Source organism: Rhododendron vialii, chromosome 5a (assembly GCF_030253575.1).
Source record: "Rhododendron vialii isolate Sample 1 chromosome 5a, ASM3025357v1".
In the NCBI taxonomy this organism is placed as follows: Eukaryota; Viridiplantae; Streptophyta; class Magnoliopsida; order Ericales; family Ericaceae; genus Rhododendron; species Rhododendron vialii.
Window position 1 is genome coordinate 24,387,724 of NC_080561.1, and position 17,162 is coordinate 24,404,885.

The 17,162-nt window shown below is 39.1% G+C and overlaps 2 protein-coding genes across 2 annotated transcripts; one reads left to right on the forward strand and one right to left on the reverse strand.

Moving 5' to 3' along the window:
- Nucleotides 1-1,410: 1,410 nt before the first annotated feature.
- Nucleotides 1,411-4,752, reverse strand: LOC131326545 (germin-like protein 5-1). Its single transcript, XM_058359362.1, has 2 exons — nucleotides 4,319-4,752; nucleotides 1,411-2,094 (listed from the first exon to the last, which is right to left on the reverse strand). The coding sequence occupies exons 1-2, from the start codon at nucleotides 4,434-4,436 to the stop codon at nucleotides 1,559-1,561; spliced, it is 654 nt and encodes a 217-aa protein (XP_058215345.1). The 5' UTR covers nucleotides 4,437-4,752; the 3' UTR covers nucleotides 1,411-1,558.
- A 9,652-nt stretch (nucleotides 4,753-14,404) lies between these two features.
- On the forward strand, nucleotides 14,405-15,529 carry LOC131327701 (uncharacterized). Its single transcript, XM_058360842.1, has 2 exons — nucleotides 14,405-15,061; nucleotides 15,287-15,529. Exons 1-2 carry the CDS (start codon nucleotides 14,405-14,407, stop codon nucleotides 15,527-15,529), a joined length of 900 nt encoding a protein of 299 aa, XP_058216825.1.
- Nucleotides 15,530-17,162: the final 1,633 nt, after the last annotated feature.

Here is a 17,162-nt window from a genome sequence, read left to right on the forward strand (position 1 = left end):
GCGGCAGCGTCCCCCGAAACCCTATTCTTAGTACTTGGCTTTTTTTTCTCTCGCTTTTTCTATCTCTAGCTAGAAATTTCTCAAAGCAATTTATGCACAACCTTGTGTCATGCTGATGAGGGTTGAAAACATTGGTTCATTTGCACGAAATGCAGGATTGGGTCAATAACCAATGGAGTTTGGGGGGACCCAATTATTATCACAGCATAAGTAAAAGTGAAACCACACTTTGTTTAATGATTAAGCAAATGAAGAGTTGTTTCCCTACCCAGATGGCAAAAAAGGACGTCGGCTCTGCCGGTTGGTAGGTAAAGCAAGGAACTTGATTTATACCCTTAAAAAAAAAAAGCTTGGAGATCCATAGCATCTCCAGGACCAGCCCTAACCTTTTTTAAACCCAAATTTCAGTTAAAATTGTGTAAAAACTTGATCTGGATAGGAGCATCATCAAATGGCAAAACTCAATTTCCACCCAAATTTATTTATTTTTGAAATACCCAATGGCATACATGTAAATAAGAGATAGCTAGGAGAGTATCAGTTCCAACGAAGCTTCGACCTCAGACCGAAAGAGTCGGCAAAGCTCCGACATCAGATTGAAAGAGCTGGCGAATTGAAGTCCTGGCAAAACTCCGACATCAGATCAAAACCTCCGGCGAAGCTCTCTCAAAATAGCAGTTGGAAAAAAATGGGTAAGAATGAGTAAGAGATTTTGTTACCCCTTAGTTTGGGGATGCAAAAGGGTGAAACTCAAAAATGGGTACACATTTGGGTAAGCATTAGAGATGGGTTTCTGATGCTATTACCCAAATTTTAAAATGGGGAAGGATTGGAGATGCTCTAGGCCCTGTTCCGCTAGGGTTTTTATTTTTTAAGTAATTATATACGAGACAAGTTATTTTCTCACAATACATCACATTTTATTCAAAAAATAAATAGTACTTATTTGACAAATAAAAACAAGAATTTATTTCCTTAGTGGAATGAGGCTTAATATCTCTGCACTATAATCAAATGTTAACCAATAGCAAGAGCAACATACATACTATCTTCCATAAAAGATTAGCCACAAACCAACCTGCAGTATTTGTAACCGTCCGTGTAGTTAGGATTCAGTGCACAAGACTCACATATTGAAAAAATTCATGCATGCAACAATCCTACACTACTTTATAGTGGATAGCTGATTTTCGTAACTCAAATTTGTCTCATGCAATGAGAGCAGATAATAATACTTGTTGAGCCAAGTCACTCAACTCTATAAATACCACACAGACTTCCTTTATTAATTTGATGCTCTTTTTGTCCTTCATGTGCTTTATTTTCACATTTCCTTTCCAAAGGACAATGATGATCAATATTGACTACTGAGCTCTCAACCCATAGGAGAAATATTATGACACGTAGAGATTCACATACAAACGAAATTCAAATCTTGGAGTAGGAGAATAAGACATGTTCCCATACAAATGAAATTCTTAAGTTAATCAATTGAATCCTTTATCACTTAAATAACGAAGGAAACAACAATATCCCCCATGCAATCTATATATTGTCCCTACTTTGGTGCAAGTCTGGACTTGATTTTCTCAATCTCCTTGGTCCCAACCTGAAAAGCCTTGGTCAACACGTGGTCCGGCACAGTGGGTGTTGCCGCAAACAGCGTTACAGCAATGGACTGTGTGCCGGGCAACTGGCTGTTGAAGGCGGCAATAACAGCCGCCGGAACCTTCCCATTGTTCTTTTGGAAATGAACCAAACCCCTTGGAAACACAAATATCTCACCCGTCTTGATTGTTTTGGAAACAAGTACATTGGCAGTGGTGATAAAACCCACATCCAATTCCCCGTCGAGCACGAAGACTATCTCGGTAGCCCGTGGGTGGGTGTGGGGAGGGTTGAGCCCGTCCGGTGCATAGTCGATACGGGAGAGTGAGACGCCAAGGGTGTTGAGCCCTGGGATTTTCTCCACATTGGCTGGAGTCACCTTTGAGCCCATTGTGTTGTTGGTTAGGCCTGGTTTGGCTAGCCCATCAAAGAAGAAGTCTGATGCATTGAAGGTCGGCTTGCATGAAAATCCATTCAACTTCACTCCTGTATTAAGAGGCACACATTTAATTAGTTTGGGGAGAACCAGCAGTAATAGATATTCGTAGGGCACATGGGATCTGGTTTCCATTTTCTAACATCATAAACTGGTGAGGACTAATGGAAGCGCATGGGGTGAAATGTAGAGAAAACTCTTCTTCTTTGGGAGGAGGATCCTACCCGGTCATTGGATGGTCCTGTTGGGTTATTTACGTGTTTTTTCAGAATCCACATCGTTTATCTTTTAGAACTTGTCAAGGACTTCAACCTTGTTAAAATTCATGTTGTTTGGATCTCGATTAATATGATCTGAAAACACATTTATCTTGAAAAAAAAGAAGTCATATACTGTATTGGAAACCTTCACTCCAAGGTAAATGTGTTGCGGACAAGTTTGATGTTTTCAATGAGCTATGAAGGAATGGTTCTTTATAGCAAAGTGAACCCAAAAGAGATTTGTAAAAAGCCATAACAACACGGGCTAAAGGATTAGAGAGGAGCAGTGCCCGTTTCTTTAATCTTCCGTAGCTCTATAACAAATTAAACAATAATGGAATCCATCTAGTTCTCAATCATTGAAGGTATGGACGGGAGAAGATTGGAGACAGACCTAATCTTCGACAATATATGCACCAAGTGGTTGCTCTCGTATTTTTGTAGTTGTACAATGTCGCAAAATAATCACACCTTTTATTCAATACTCCCTCCGTCCCTTTTTAAGTGTCCTACTTCGTAACTCTAACTTATTAAAAAGACATCATTATTATACCTTTCACATTAACTTTTTCCTCCACTTTCCATACTTACCCATCATCATTACACTTTTATTCACTAATTTTTTAAAATAAAATCTACTTTTAGGGACAAAATAGACAATGCACCAACTTTTACTCACTAATTTTTTAAAATGGACATTTATTAAGGGACAGCCCAAAATGAAATACTGGACTCTAAATAAGGGATGAATGGAGTAATAATTAAAAATAAAAAACAAAAAAACTGTGTACACCGAATTAGACTGTGGAATTCATTTCGAGATCCCATACAAATAATAGTAGCCTTTCTACTGTAAATCCGACACACTTCCTTCCGAAATTGCACACCGGACCAAAAGAAACTAACAATAATATGTGATTGTAATTATGGCCTGAACCACTGAATAATTTCTTTCTCGCTAGAGAGGGGATGAAAAAGCGACACGGGTTTTTGGAACAATAAATGAGAAGGGATATTTGCCCATTGATTGAGAAAACGATGGGGATGAAGACTTGGCTAATTTATTAGTCAAACATGATATTGTGCGGGCTAAGAAACAGATTACCAAAGCGCGTGAGCGAGTCGAGTCAAACAGAAATTTAGTATGCGTTTGTTAAGTTTTGAGTGGCCAAGCAAATTTGACGTGGCAAGCTTGAGCCGAGTTGGCCCAGGCTTGTGTAAAGCTCGAGCTGTTTTTTTTTTTTTTTTTCCCGCTAGACGTGTCAAGCTCGAGCTTATTCTTGATAAACTTTGAAAAGCAAAAAATACTATCATACATTATGCTCGACTTTCGCGTCCCAAATAAAATTTTTACTATAAAGACGTGCTCCGACGTAGTGACGGTGGTTAAAAGAATGCTTGTTTTGGGCAAAACTTTGAACAAGAGTTTTTTGTTCGGTTCGCGGTTTAGTTTTAGTTTTTGTTTTGTTTTCAATCATTACCCTATTTCTTTTTCCAATCATTACACTATTTTTTCAATTATTACTTTCTCATCTCTCTCTATCTCTCTCCAATCATTACCCCTATCTTCAATCATTACTCTATTTCTCTCTCCACCCATTACCAAAACTAAACTAAACTAAACACTCAACCAAACACAACCAAATTTGTCTCTTGAGCGTATAATATGGGCCAAAAAAAAAAAAATCTCTAATAATATCGCAGCAAAATAATATTACCAATAGACCCCAAAAAAATACTATTATTTACGGTATCAATTTAGGTTTGCGAGTCTAATCTACTTTGAAAGTGTATATCTTAAACGGGCCTAAAATTAAGTCTCGAGTTTGATTCTTTAATAAGGGAATGAACTTAAAAAACCCTTCCCGAGCTGAGCTTCGAAAGTTTACGAACGGCTCCAAATGACGCATTTTTACCACAATAATTAATCAGAATACCCATACAGTATAAGAAAGTGTTGCCAATTGATGAAAAAAGGAAGAAAAAGTTGGAAAGGGGTTTTGGAAATGGGTACCGGAAGCAAGATCGGCGACGCAAACATCTTGAAGCAAATCAGGATCGGCTGAAACCGTAACGATGGCTACAACCACCATAACTGCCGCCGCGGCAGAGAGTTTGCCAACAGCCGCCATAGCTTTCCCCAAATAAAGGGTTTGTAATATATTGTGGTTCGAAAAGTAAAAAGCAATCAGAGCTTGGAAAGAGGGTGGAGTGTACAGAGAAAAGTCGGGTGGTTGTTTGAAGCTTTGAATGCTTGAGGAGAGAAGAAAGAGTTGGTGTCTTATTTATAAGCAGAGTTTTCTAGAGAGAGAGAGAGAGAGAGAGAGAGAGAAGGGGGGGGGGGGGGAGCTGTGAAAGCACGAAATGTTGCCCTGTTTGGTCTAGAAGTAAAGGTAAAACAACCCATAAAACAAATGTGCGGACCCGCATCAAATGTGATGAAAAAGGCCCGTGGAAGTTGGAACACCACTGCCGCATGGTGGGAAAAGGCCCGTGACGGTGCTTTCGGAGAAATTACTCCACTAATCTTCCCCATAATACAGATCTGGGACTGATTAAACGTGTAGTAGAATTTGCTTTACAAGGTGAGCACAATGTCCTTTCCTCCTCCATTAAAGAAAAAGGTAAAGGTGAGCCTAATGCCTTAATTAGAGTTAAGGAAATTAAATATTTGTTCCGTCCCAAAATATTTGTCCGATCTGCAAAACATGGATTAAAAAATAACACATTTCTTTCACTAAAAAACTATAACTATTTTCGTAAATTACAAGAACTAATCAATATCTAATGAATTGTTGTACAAAGTTTAAATTTTTCTTGCAAAAATTGTATTATTTTTATGTCATCGTTTTGCGGACCGAACAAACATTATGGGACGAAGGGAGTAGTACTAAGAATTCAGCTTCTATCTGTTTCCGAACTGCAGGACAATTCGTACCATTAAAATCTTTAATGGTATCTTAATGATTTAGTTTCTTTTCCGAATTCATAATGGTAACTGTATTTCACAAATTAATCTGGATCATTTATTCTCGAGAAATTACTAAGATGCGACTACATCTCATAATTTGAATCTTGGACGGCAAAGAAGCTAGGTGAAATATTAAGTAATTTAATTTACTATATCTTCTTTTTTTCGCCAATCAGTAGGAGAGATCATTACATCCTGTATGAAGTACAAAGTACAGAACACTACATTCATTATGTGAGAGTCCACGACAAGATAAATAAGCCTATCAAAGAGACCACAATAGTTATAAACTCAACTCAACTACAAACCCCATTAAGGAGAGAAATAACTCCAACAAATACAAAAGAAAGAACACCTATACGCCGCTGGGAAGACTTAAACTCATGACATTTCTAGTGAGATGCAAGAGTCTTGACCAACTGAGCTAGCCTTATTTGGTTAATTTACTATATTGACCTATCAATTATTCTTACAATTAATAAATTGAGTTAGTTGTGTTGCAATAATCATCTCAACAAATCATACATGTGCTTGAGAGAATGGATTGTCGGAATCATAATGTGTAATTTTAGGGGTGAGCATGGTCCGGATTGGTTCGGTTTTGTAGTAAACCAAGAACCAAATCAATACCTACAGATTATGAATTTTGAGAACCAAACCAATCCATAAAATTCATAAAACCTAACCAATCCAAACCTTTAAGATACGGATCGGTTTCGGTTTTGAACCACGGTTTGCTTGAAGTTAAAATATCAATTTTATACACGATTTAAAGTACTCAAAATGGTATAGATAAATAAAACCAAAACTTATATTTAAACTTAAAATTCTATTGAAATCACCAAAACTCGTGAACTAATAGAAATTTTGGGCAATTACTATTCGTTGTAAAAGAATGTAGCGGTGAAGTGGAGTACTAAATTAGGAAGTTAATTCACTATGGCATAGCCTATGTTTATTGGTGTATCTATATTAAATTTAAAAATATATAAATGCATATATATGGTCCAGATTAGTTTGGAACCACAACCGTTAATATAAATTCACAAACCAAACCATATAACTCGGTTTTGAATTTTTTTAAAACAAAGACCAAACTACACAACTTAAAAACCAAACAAAATAATTCAGTTTGGATTGGTTTGGATTTGATTCACGGTGTAACGAATTATTTGTTCACCCCTATGTAATTTCAATTCAACTTGTGGATTTCACTGAAGACAGAGAACTTGATTAGGCAGGTACTGTATTTGATATCAATTTTTATTAGAAAATTGATATTCGCGCTCCACTTTTTATTGATGGTGCTCCACTTTGTTCATGAAATTACTAGTAACTTCATGTTAAAATTGGAGCGCCATTAGTAAAAAGTAGAGTGCGAAATCAATTTCTTTTTTATTATTGATGACATGAGTGATTTTACGAATATGTCGTGAATTGCATAGTTGCATCTAGACCGCAACCGCATCTGTCCAGATGCCCAAGTGCATGAATGGGGGAACTCTCTATTTTTTTTATTTTTTATCTGGATGGGACATAAGGTCATCCGGACTATAACGCCCCGAATTTCGGGAACGTTAAATAGACAATTCCATTGAAAATTAAATAGAGTCTAGCTCAATATTACATCATAATCTTAATAAAAGTACTTTTATTCAACAAAACAAGGGGGAACTAGGGTTTCTAGCTACTGCTCTGCTTGTTCCTCCATCCTAGCTAGCTCCTCGGCTTGCAAGGTGTAGAGCTCACCCTGTTCGTCTATAAGGTCTGACACATTATACTGGCGTCGCCACCAATATAACACCGTAAGCTACAAAAGCTCAATAGAATATCTCATACCCTCTAACCCTTAACTTATCAACAATCGATCACAAATTCAATGATTTCCACATAGTTCATACATATTCGACAAAACAGTTAACAATGACACATCCACATTCATTATTCAAACTAACGTTGGTGTCCATTATTTTTCGAGTTTCTCCTACGCGACTCCTCGTAGACCGTGTCACAATTTTCCACATTTCATAACCATATCAACATTTCCAAAATCATTTTTAACACACCCAATCTCGGTTCCGCCGTTCCGGTCTCCCGAGTATCCTCACAATGGTTCCGCCGCACCGGGTTCCCAATGGCACACTTTGCATTGGCTCCTCTCAGTGGATAACTAAGCCACACACCCAACCTCGATTCTGCCGTTCCGGTCTCCCGAGTATCTTCACAATGGTTCCGCCGCACCGGGTTCCCATTGGCACACAAAACACACACCACACAATGGGCTACCACGTCCGGCCACATTGCGGTTTCCAAAACATTTCACCCTTTCAAAACACGCCTTTTCATCAACCACACCCTAGGTGTCATGTTTCTAACTTTCTCGATTTCCGTGTCACATTTTCATGCATAGACTCTGCGGTAGGACTTTTAACAAAAGTAAACATAGAACATTCATTGTAATCTTGAGACTAAACTAGCAAGATTATCCAACTCTATATTATTAAGCATGCTCAAAACACAACTTAGAGCATAACGCCCAATGTACGGACGCCTTTGGCGTGAAAATCACTTATGCTTTAAAACAAGACAAGTAATACAAACAATTCATAATACATGCTCATAACCATCTAAAGATCAAAATACGAATACTTCTATCAACGATAAAGTCTTATCTTTTGAAAAACCGTTCTTTCTTCCTTTGTGGGAAATTCAAAACAACACATGTTTATTAGAGTAAAAGTCAATTATTTCAACATGTTCATACTTCCATTAGCGAGAATAAGTTTACTAATTATCATGCATTTCAAACCTATAGGTGATAGATAACCTTATATACGGAAAATCCACTTATACTTCCAACATACGGTTCTACGTTATACGTTGAGTTTAGTGAACAAGGGACTCTACCTTTCTTCTTGGCGGTAGTTGACGACTACGGAAAGTAAGTTGGTGTTTGGGCGGAGTAACTTCTTACGATGAACTTCCGGGAGCTTTGAAAGAGAAGGGTTTCTCTTGAAACTAGTTTGTGACTAAAACTAATCTACTTTATGGATCGAAAAGGTGGTTTGGGGATGAGTTTCTTGAAGAACACAAGAAGAGCTTCAAGAGGACAAGGAAAACTAAGCAAGAATAAGTAAGAACACAAGCTTTCTTAGAGAGAGAAGTTGGAGGATGAAGGTGTGAGTTGAATGGTGAGAATGGGGTGCTATTTATAGCAAAAATTTGGACTCCCTCTCCTCCCCCATGGCCGGCCCTCTCTCTCTCTTCTTTCCCATGGATTTTGCTCCATTGTTTGGTCAAATCAAGCCTTTAATCAAGATCCTAGCCTTCCCTCACTTGTCAATCCAACTTTTAGGCTATAAACTAGGTGATCATGAAGAGTTTTATGCCTTGTCTTGTCCTGGGTTGGGCTAACTTGCAAGGAAGAACAAATGATGGCTAGGATTGTACTTTGGAACACTAGAAATGGGTTGTAAAGTTGTCAAATAGGCTTAAGGCTATAAAGGGTAGCTTGTGGGAGTGTACAAAGTCACATGTACACACCACACTCTCTCCCTCTCTCTCTCTCTCCTTCGGTCTCTCTCTCTCTCTCCTCCTTTCTCTCTCTCTCGGCCTCCTCTCCTCTCTCTCTCTCTCTTGTACCATGTATATATATATATATATATAACTACATATATGGTTATATATGTACTTAAAGATTCTAGGAAAGTAACTTTGGTGGGCAATTTAGGTTTAGGCCTATTAATCTTAGGGTTGCATGCATGCATGGCTATTCTTGCTTCCTTTGGAAGCAAAATGATGACCTTCCTTTGTATGACTTGTCTTGTCATATATGTACATTCAATGGCAAAGCCTAATATCTATTATCCAAGGGATAATATTTTCCTTAACATTTATTAACCAATGGTTAAAGAAGTAATGATGGTAGGTATGGGCTTGAATGACCATTTTATGGGGTATAATGATTACCCCTAAAGGTCTAAGGGTTCAATTAGGTTTGGGAGGGGTTAAAAAGGTCCAATTAGGGTTAGGAAAATGTAACTAGGTAAATTGGTAGTCCGGTTCCTCCAACTAATCGGTTGAAAGCTAACTTTACTAGCCATGTAGGGCTTTTAGTCAAGAAATAAAATTTAAAGGACTAAAATCTAATTATGACGGATTATAGAAATTAAAAAGGAATATTAAAAGTAATATTAAGTAATTAAAAGAAATTCCGATAAATAAATGAAATTTTTATTCATTAAAAATTCCGAGTCGTTACAAACTATCCCCCTTAAACAATTTCGTCCTCAAAATTTGGTGCACGCTCGGATTCGAATAGGTGAGGGTAATTCATCTTCATAGTTTCTTCTCTTTCCCATGTGGTTTCTTCAGAACTGCGGTGCTTCCACAAAACTCGTACCAACTTGACGGTCTTGTTCGGATTGTCTTCTCACTTCGGTCCTGAATCTCTATTGGTTCTTCCTCATACATCGCGTCTTCTTCGATGGTGAGATCTTCCCAATTGAGGACATGCATGGGCAATGCAAGATACTTGCAGAGCATTGAAACGTGGAACAAGTTATGTACTCTATCTAGCTGTGGTGGCAGCGCTAGATGATACGCAACCTTCCCGATTTTCTCCACGATGTCAAATGGTCCAATGTAGCGTGGGGACAACTTTCCCTTTTTCCCAAATCTGATGACTCCTTTCTTCGGTCTGATCTTCAGGAATACATGATCTCCTATTGCAAAGGTCAATGGTCGGTTCCTTTTATCCGCATAACTCTTCTGCCGGCTTTGAGCGGTCTGGATCCTTTGCCTGATGGTTTTGACCTTCTCCGTGGTATCCCGTACTATGTCAGGCCCAATCAATCCCGTTTCTCCAGCATTGGTCCAGCAGACTGGAGATCGACAGGGTCGACCGTATAGGGCTTCGTACGGTGCCATCTCAATACTCGCTTGATAGCTATTGTTGTAGGCAAACTCTACCAACGGTAAGTGTTGCTCCCAATTCCCGAAAAAATCCAAGGCATAGGCTCTCAGCATATCTTCCAATGTCTGTATAGTCCTCTCCATTTGTCCATCTGTTTGCGGGTGGAAGGCTGTACTAAGCCTTACGTCTGTTCCCAATGCCTTCTGCAATCCTTTCCAGAAGTGTGATACGAAACGTGGATCCCTGTCGGATATAATCGAGAGAGGTACTCTATGTAGGTGTACAATCTCATGAATATACAATAGGCTTAGTTGTTCCATGTTCTCTGTCATCTTAACAGGAAGAAAATTCGCGGATTTGGTGAGTCGATCCACAATTACCCAAATGGCAATGTTTGACTTGGCGGATTTTGGCAGTCCAGTCACGAAATCCATTGAAATGTGCTCCCACTTCCAGGTTGGTATCGGTAAGGGTTGGAGATCTCCTCCCGATTTCTGATGTTCAGCCTTGACTTGCTGACACACTAGGCAGGTTGATATAAATTGAGCTACATCTTTCTTCATTCCTTCCCACCAGTACGATCTCCGTAGGTCATGATACATCTTTGTACCGCTAGCGTGAACTGCGAAGTTCGAATGGTGAGCTTCTCGGAGTACAGCTTCTCGAAGGGTCCCAATATTAAGTACGAACACCTTTCCCTTGAATCTCAGGCTGTTATCCTTCTTGATTGTCCATCTTGGTAGCGCCTTTCCTTCTCGGATTCGATACCGAATGAACTCACAATCCTGCTCAAAGGTTTGGGGCCAATAAGATTTCTTGGTGAAGCGCCGGTTCTGCAACCAGAGCGTAAAATCGAGCGTTTCCATTTTCTAATGATGGTCGCAAGTTGAACTCGTTAAGGGTATCCACCATATCCCATTCCTTAATAGCTGTCTTGACCTTCTGTGCCCTATCCTTTCGGCTTAGAGCGTTACCACATTGGCCTTGCCAAGGTGATACTGAAGAGTAAACTTGTAGTCCTCCAAGTATTCCATCCGTCGACGTTGCCTCAGGTTCAACTCCTTCTGAGTGAAAAGGTATTTGAGGCTCTTATGGTCGGTGAAGACCTCGAATTGTTCTCCCCATAAATAGTAACGCCAAGATTTGAGGGCAAATACCATGGCAGCCAATTCTAGGTCGTATGTGGGGTAATCCCTCTCGTGCGGTCGAAGTTGTCGGGATCTGTAGGCTACAACTTTTCCATTCTGCATCAGCACGCATCCCAAGCCATCTCTTGACGCGTCACAGTAAACCGTATAATCTACACCCCGCTCGGGAATGATGAGTATCGGTGCACTGGTCAGTCTCTTTTTCAGTTCCTGGAAGGACTTCTTGCGGGTTTCATTCCAATCTAGCTTCACTCCTTTCTGAGTTAGCCTGGTCATTGGTTTGGCCAGGGTTGAGAAGTCCTGTATGAATCTTCGGTAATATCCAGCCAATCCTAGGAAACTCCTGATTTCGAATACCGAGGTCGGCTGTTTCCAATTCAGTACTGCTTCAACCTTACTTTCGTCCACTACAATCCCGTCTTTGGATACTACGTGCCCCAAGAACTTAACCACTTCCAGCCAAAACTCGCATTTACTCGCCTTGGCATAGAGTTGGCTATCTCGGAGTACTTGTAGCACTATCTAGAGGTGTTCCTCGTGCTCCTCCTTATTGGCGGAGTATAACAAGATGTTGTCAATGAACACCACTACAAATTTGTCAAAGTAGGGCTGAAAGACCTTGTTCATGAGACACATGAATATTGCCGGAGCGTTGGTCAGTCCGAACGGCATCACTACAAACTCGTAGTGTCCGTATCAGGTGCGGAAGTGTAACACCAGTTCCGAGCATGCACGTGCATCGCATATGACATTTAATTTTATGTTGCATAGGTCATGCTAATTGTTACATGTGTTGTGTTATCATTTGCATATCATTCATTAATTGTTTAGCGATACATGATTAAATTTGAGAGTTTAATTAAGTTAATTAAAAAGGATTGGACTTGGTAGGTGGAATGAAGGGTAAAGATGAGTTTTGGCCCATTGGAACCCATACACCCAACCTCATGGGATAACTTTTTCCTAATAAACCTTCTACGGTATTCTATACCGTTCTACCGTTCCCGTTTTTTTTGTAAAGAGAGAGAGAGAGAGAGAGAGAGAGAGAGAGAGAGAGAGAGAGAGAGAGAGAAGCGGTGAAGAGAAGAAGGGGAAAGAATTGGAGAAATTAATTGAAGGTAACCTTATCTTATACCTAATTTATGTTTTGGGTATTGATCAAACATGTATATTCCTGCATATTCATGTAGTTTAAATCCTAATTAGGGCTTAGGAGAATGGATTTTGTGTAGTTAAAGTGGTTTAGAACAGAAATGACTTGGTTTAGAATTCTGCAGAATTGGAAAATTCATGTTTGTCTGATTTTGGGGAATTTTATTGAGATAGTTCGAAAGTTCTGAAATTTCTGGGAATTTTTCTGAGAGTTCCTCTATAAGTCTTCTATCTACAGTAAAAATTTCAGGATCTAGTTTAAAGTATTGAGCTCTATAGAAATTTTTAACCTAGCATCACTCAAATTCGGAACTGAGCAGTCTGCACCAACACAAGTTGGAAAAACAGTCATATCTTCTAGCTTGAGACTTGAAAACACATTCCGCTTACTTTGCTGAAAACTAGACACGTAGAGCTTTCCAACGATGCAACCCGTGCGCTTTGGTTATGCCTGAGCAATAACAGATTTGCTGTTAAAGTTGACCCAAAATCTGTCTCTGCACCAGTTTTAGTATTTGTTAAGTTATAATCGCGAGGCCGTAGTAAGGTTACCCGAACTCCGTTTTTTATGAATGACCTGTCGATTCGAAGAGGAAGAAGTTTACTTTTCAATGGTTAAAGTGTCATTCTTCAATTCACGATTATGTTTTGGATACGGTCAGAACAGTACATGTTGGTCATGGTCTATGTCTTATTCTTGGGAATTCTTGCATCAAATCTCATTGAATCATCTTTGGAGCATTGAAACACATCACCCATCATTTTTATTGCATTGGTCTCATGTAGTATCATACTAGGGATGGAGATTAAAAAGAAGATCATATGCTAGACTTATTGATGCATTTTACTTGCATTTTAACATGAGTTGGAGTATAAAATATACTAAGTATAGTGTCATTCATATTCTAGGATAGGGGGATGAGTCTCCACCTCAAAGTTGAGAAGGGGGCCTTTCGTTTTTGTCTTTTGGATCTCTAAGGTGAGTGTGCTATTTCATTGAAGTGGCTAGCTAAAAATAAACTTATACTTTTTCTGCTAATGTTTGATGAATTATTTTGACGGTTGTGGATATGGATCAAGTTGCTTGAAACATGATTTTATTTCAAGAGCATGCCATAGCTGTATTATTGGTTGGAATTATTTTTTTCTTGATGTACACAAGAAGAGTATAAATTGTCTGTTTGCTGTACACAAACAGGGTATAAATTGTTGGAAGTACCCTGTTCACAGGGTCACGGTACCGTCATAACTCCTGGTTGCGAGGGAATCAACCCTATGGTTTCTTGAAATATTGTTACTTACTTAATTGGTTGTGAAAAATAGTATGTTTCCTGCTAAATATGATTAGAAGCAGTACTCGATCCATGTTTGCTCGTGAAATCTGTTTTATGCTTTCCGCTTGAATGAAGTAGTAACACTTACAATCCTTTCAGGTAACTGAAGTAGAGTTTTGATCCACTGCTGGTCTGACAGGTTGTCGGAGTGGACGTGAGGGGCGACTTGGTGTCCTTCTGGCGTAGTACATTTTATGATACAAATTTTTTGGGGTGTTGTTGTAGCTTTTGTGGATGTGAACTCATCTTGTATAGTTCTCTTGTAAATTTTATTTTGGAAGCCAGTTGTAATCTACTTAGTCAACATTATCTTGCGTTTATGGAATGAATTTCATTAAGGTTGATATTTAGCTTTCATTAAGACAGATTATGTTAATCCTTCTAAAGCGGGTCATTATAGTTGGTATCAGAGCTTTTTTTGTTAAATTCTGTAGACTTGCTCTGTTTAGACTAGTGGTGGACCATAGGGTGTTTGTCTTGTGTCCGTGGGGATGGGAAGGAATAGAATGATCATAAAACATGTTATGCATTTACTTATGTTATTTGAGATGTTATTTGATGAATTTTTGCATATCTAGTTATGGACCGCGATGGTCAACATGATAATGCTGGAGGTGGAAATCCTAGCATGCTAACCATGGATGGTAGATTATTTGAAGCGATAGTGCAGTTAACAACTCAACATGCAAAATATTTCGAGTCTCAGGCAGCCGCACAAGTGAGTTCTTCGGGGGCACACACTGAGCGAGACACCATATATGGTCGGTTTAAAAAGCTTGGGCCTACAGAGTTTGATGGACCGCCTAACCCTCTTGATGCCGAGGAATGGATGAAAAAGTTAGAGGAAATCTTTCAGATAATGGCTGTGACGGATGAACAAAAGGTTTTATTGGCTACCTTTATGTTAAAAGGCGATGCTCGACGTTGGTGGGAGGTTATCAAACAAAGATTGTCTGCACCAATGGCAAATCCTGAAAATAATGATGCTCCTCCTATACTTGCAGTTATCACTTGGGCTATGTTTACCATAGCCTTCCATGAAAAGTATTTCCCAAGGAGTTACCAAATGGGTCAGAGGCGGGAATTTTTGAAGTTGGAGCAGGGGAAGATGATGGTAGCAGAGTATGAAGCTCGGTTTACAACCTTATCATGTTTCGCTTTGCATCTTGTTAGCACAGACGAGGATAAATGCAGAATGTTTGAGGATGGGTTGAATATAAAACTTCGGCCTTATGTGGTAAATCAACGGTTAAATAATTTTGCGGATATGATCAAAGTGGCAACAAATTTTGAGTGAGATTTGGGGTTATTGAATGAACAACGGGAACAAAATAAGAAAAGAAAAACAGAATCTACATCAAGTGGAAGGAACTTTGGCCAACAATCCATAATTAAAGGGATAGGAACTTCTACTTTTCAAAGCCATGGTGGGAGTTAATCTCGAGGATTCCAATCTGGACAGCGAGCGAATGTGTCAAAGCAACAAAGTCAGACGGGTTCTACTTTTTCTAGTGGTCGCAGCAATGCCCTTACATGTCATAGGTGTGGATCACCTGATCATTTTGTTCGAGATTGTCCTGAACCAGAATCATTCCGTAGGTGTTTTAGATGTGGGGATCCGGGACATTTGGCTTCAAGTTGTCCCAGAACATCGAGGTCTGCTTCATCTTCGGGTAGCGTTCAGATGGGTGGAGGTACTTCTTAGGGTAAAAATCAAAGCCGTGGTGGTGGTTCAGTTGGTAGACCTAAAGCACAACGAAGAATCTTTGCTATGAATCGACAAGATGCAATTGCAACTCCAGATGTTGTCATAGGTATGCTCACTATTTTTGGTAAAGAAGCACGTATTTTGATTGATTCTGGATCAACGCATTCATTCATAGCATTGTCATTCACAAAGCATGTAGACCGACCCCCAAGTCCACTAGAATATATTGTGGCCATTTCCACTCCTGCAGGAGAGACTCTATTAACTAGAGTTATATATCGGGACTGTAAATTTCGAATGGGCGATAAGGAGTTGTCAGTTGATTTGAAGCCATTGAATATCACAGATTTCAATATAATTCTTGGAATGGATTGGTTATCTGCTTATCATGCCTCTATTGATTGTTTCCGAAAAGAAGTAGCATTGCAGATTCCAAATAATCCACAACTGAAATTCCGTGGGGATAGAATTTCTGCTCGTATAATTTCTGTAATGAAGGCCAAGAAGTTGTTGAAAAAGGGTTGTCAAGGATTCCTTGCACATATTGTTGACACCAGCAAAAGTACACCTCAGGTGGAGGATATACCAATAGTTTGTGAGTTTCCTGATGTATTTCCCAAGGAATTACCAGGGTTGCCAGTGGACCGAGAAGTTGAGTTCTCTATTGAGCTTTTGCCAGGTACAATGAATTTCAATTGCACCTTATCATATGGCTCCTGTAGAATTAAAGGAATTGAAAACTCAATTGGAAGATCTATTGGAACGAGGATTTATCAGACCTAGCATTTCTCCGTGGGGTGCTCCAGTTTTGTTTGTTAAAAAGAAAGATGGTACGAAGCGGATGTGTATTGACTACCATCAATTGAACAAGGTGACCATCCGAAACAAATATCCTTTACCGCGTATTGATGATTTGTTTGATCAATTGCAAGGGGCGACTGTATTCTCTAAAATTGATCTCAGATCGGGATATCATCAGTTAAAAATAAAGGAGGAGGATGTTCTGAAGACTGCTTTTCGTACAAGGTATGGCCATTATGAATTCCTTGTAATGCCATTTGGTCTAACGAATGCCCCAGCTGCTTTTATGGATTTGATGAATCGAGTGTTTAAGCCATATCTTGACTCCTTTGTGATAGTATTTATTGATGATATTCTTATCTATTCTCGAAGTAAAGAGGAACATGCAAGTCACCTTCGAATTGCATTACAAACTCTACGTGAAAAGAAGTTATATGGAAAGTTAAGTAAATGCGATTTTTGGCTAGACTCTATTGTGTTTTGGGGGCATGTTATATCAGGGGATGGAATTTGTGTTGATCCTAAAAAGATAGAGGTGGTTATCAATTGGGAGGGGCCGACTAATGTGACGGAAGTTCGCAGTTTCTTGGGTTTAGCGAGTTATTACCGCAGGTTTGTTCAAGGATTTTCTTCTATTGCTGTTCCTTTGACCTGATTAACTCGAAAAGGGGTAAAATTTGTGTGGTTTGAAGATTGTGAAAAGAGTTTTCAGGAGCTGAAGAAAAGGTTGACTACTGCACCAGTATTATCTCTTCCTTCAGGTGATGATGGGTTTGTTATTTATAGCAATGCTTCTAGACAAGGATTGGGTTGTGTTTTGATGCTGCAT

Bases quoted from the DNA above. Each gene is read 5' to 3' on its own strand.
- LOC131326545 (XM_058359362.1), bottom strand. From the start codon at position 4,436: ATGGCGGCTGTTGGCAAACTCTCTGCCGCGGCGGCAGTTATGGTGGTT. The intron at 2,095-4,318 runs GTACCCATTTCC...CTCTTAATACAG, and splicing joins CGTCGCCGATCTTGCTTCCG to GAGTGAAGTTGAATGGATTT.
- LOC131327701 (XM_058360842.1), top strand. From the start codon at position 14,405: ATGGACCGCGATGGTCAACATGATAATGCTGGAGGTGGAAATCCTAGC. The intron at 15,062-15,286 runs GTAAATCAACGG...CAATCTGGACAG, and splicing joins TAAAACTTCGGCCTTATGTG to CGAGCGAATGTGTCAAAGCA.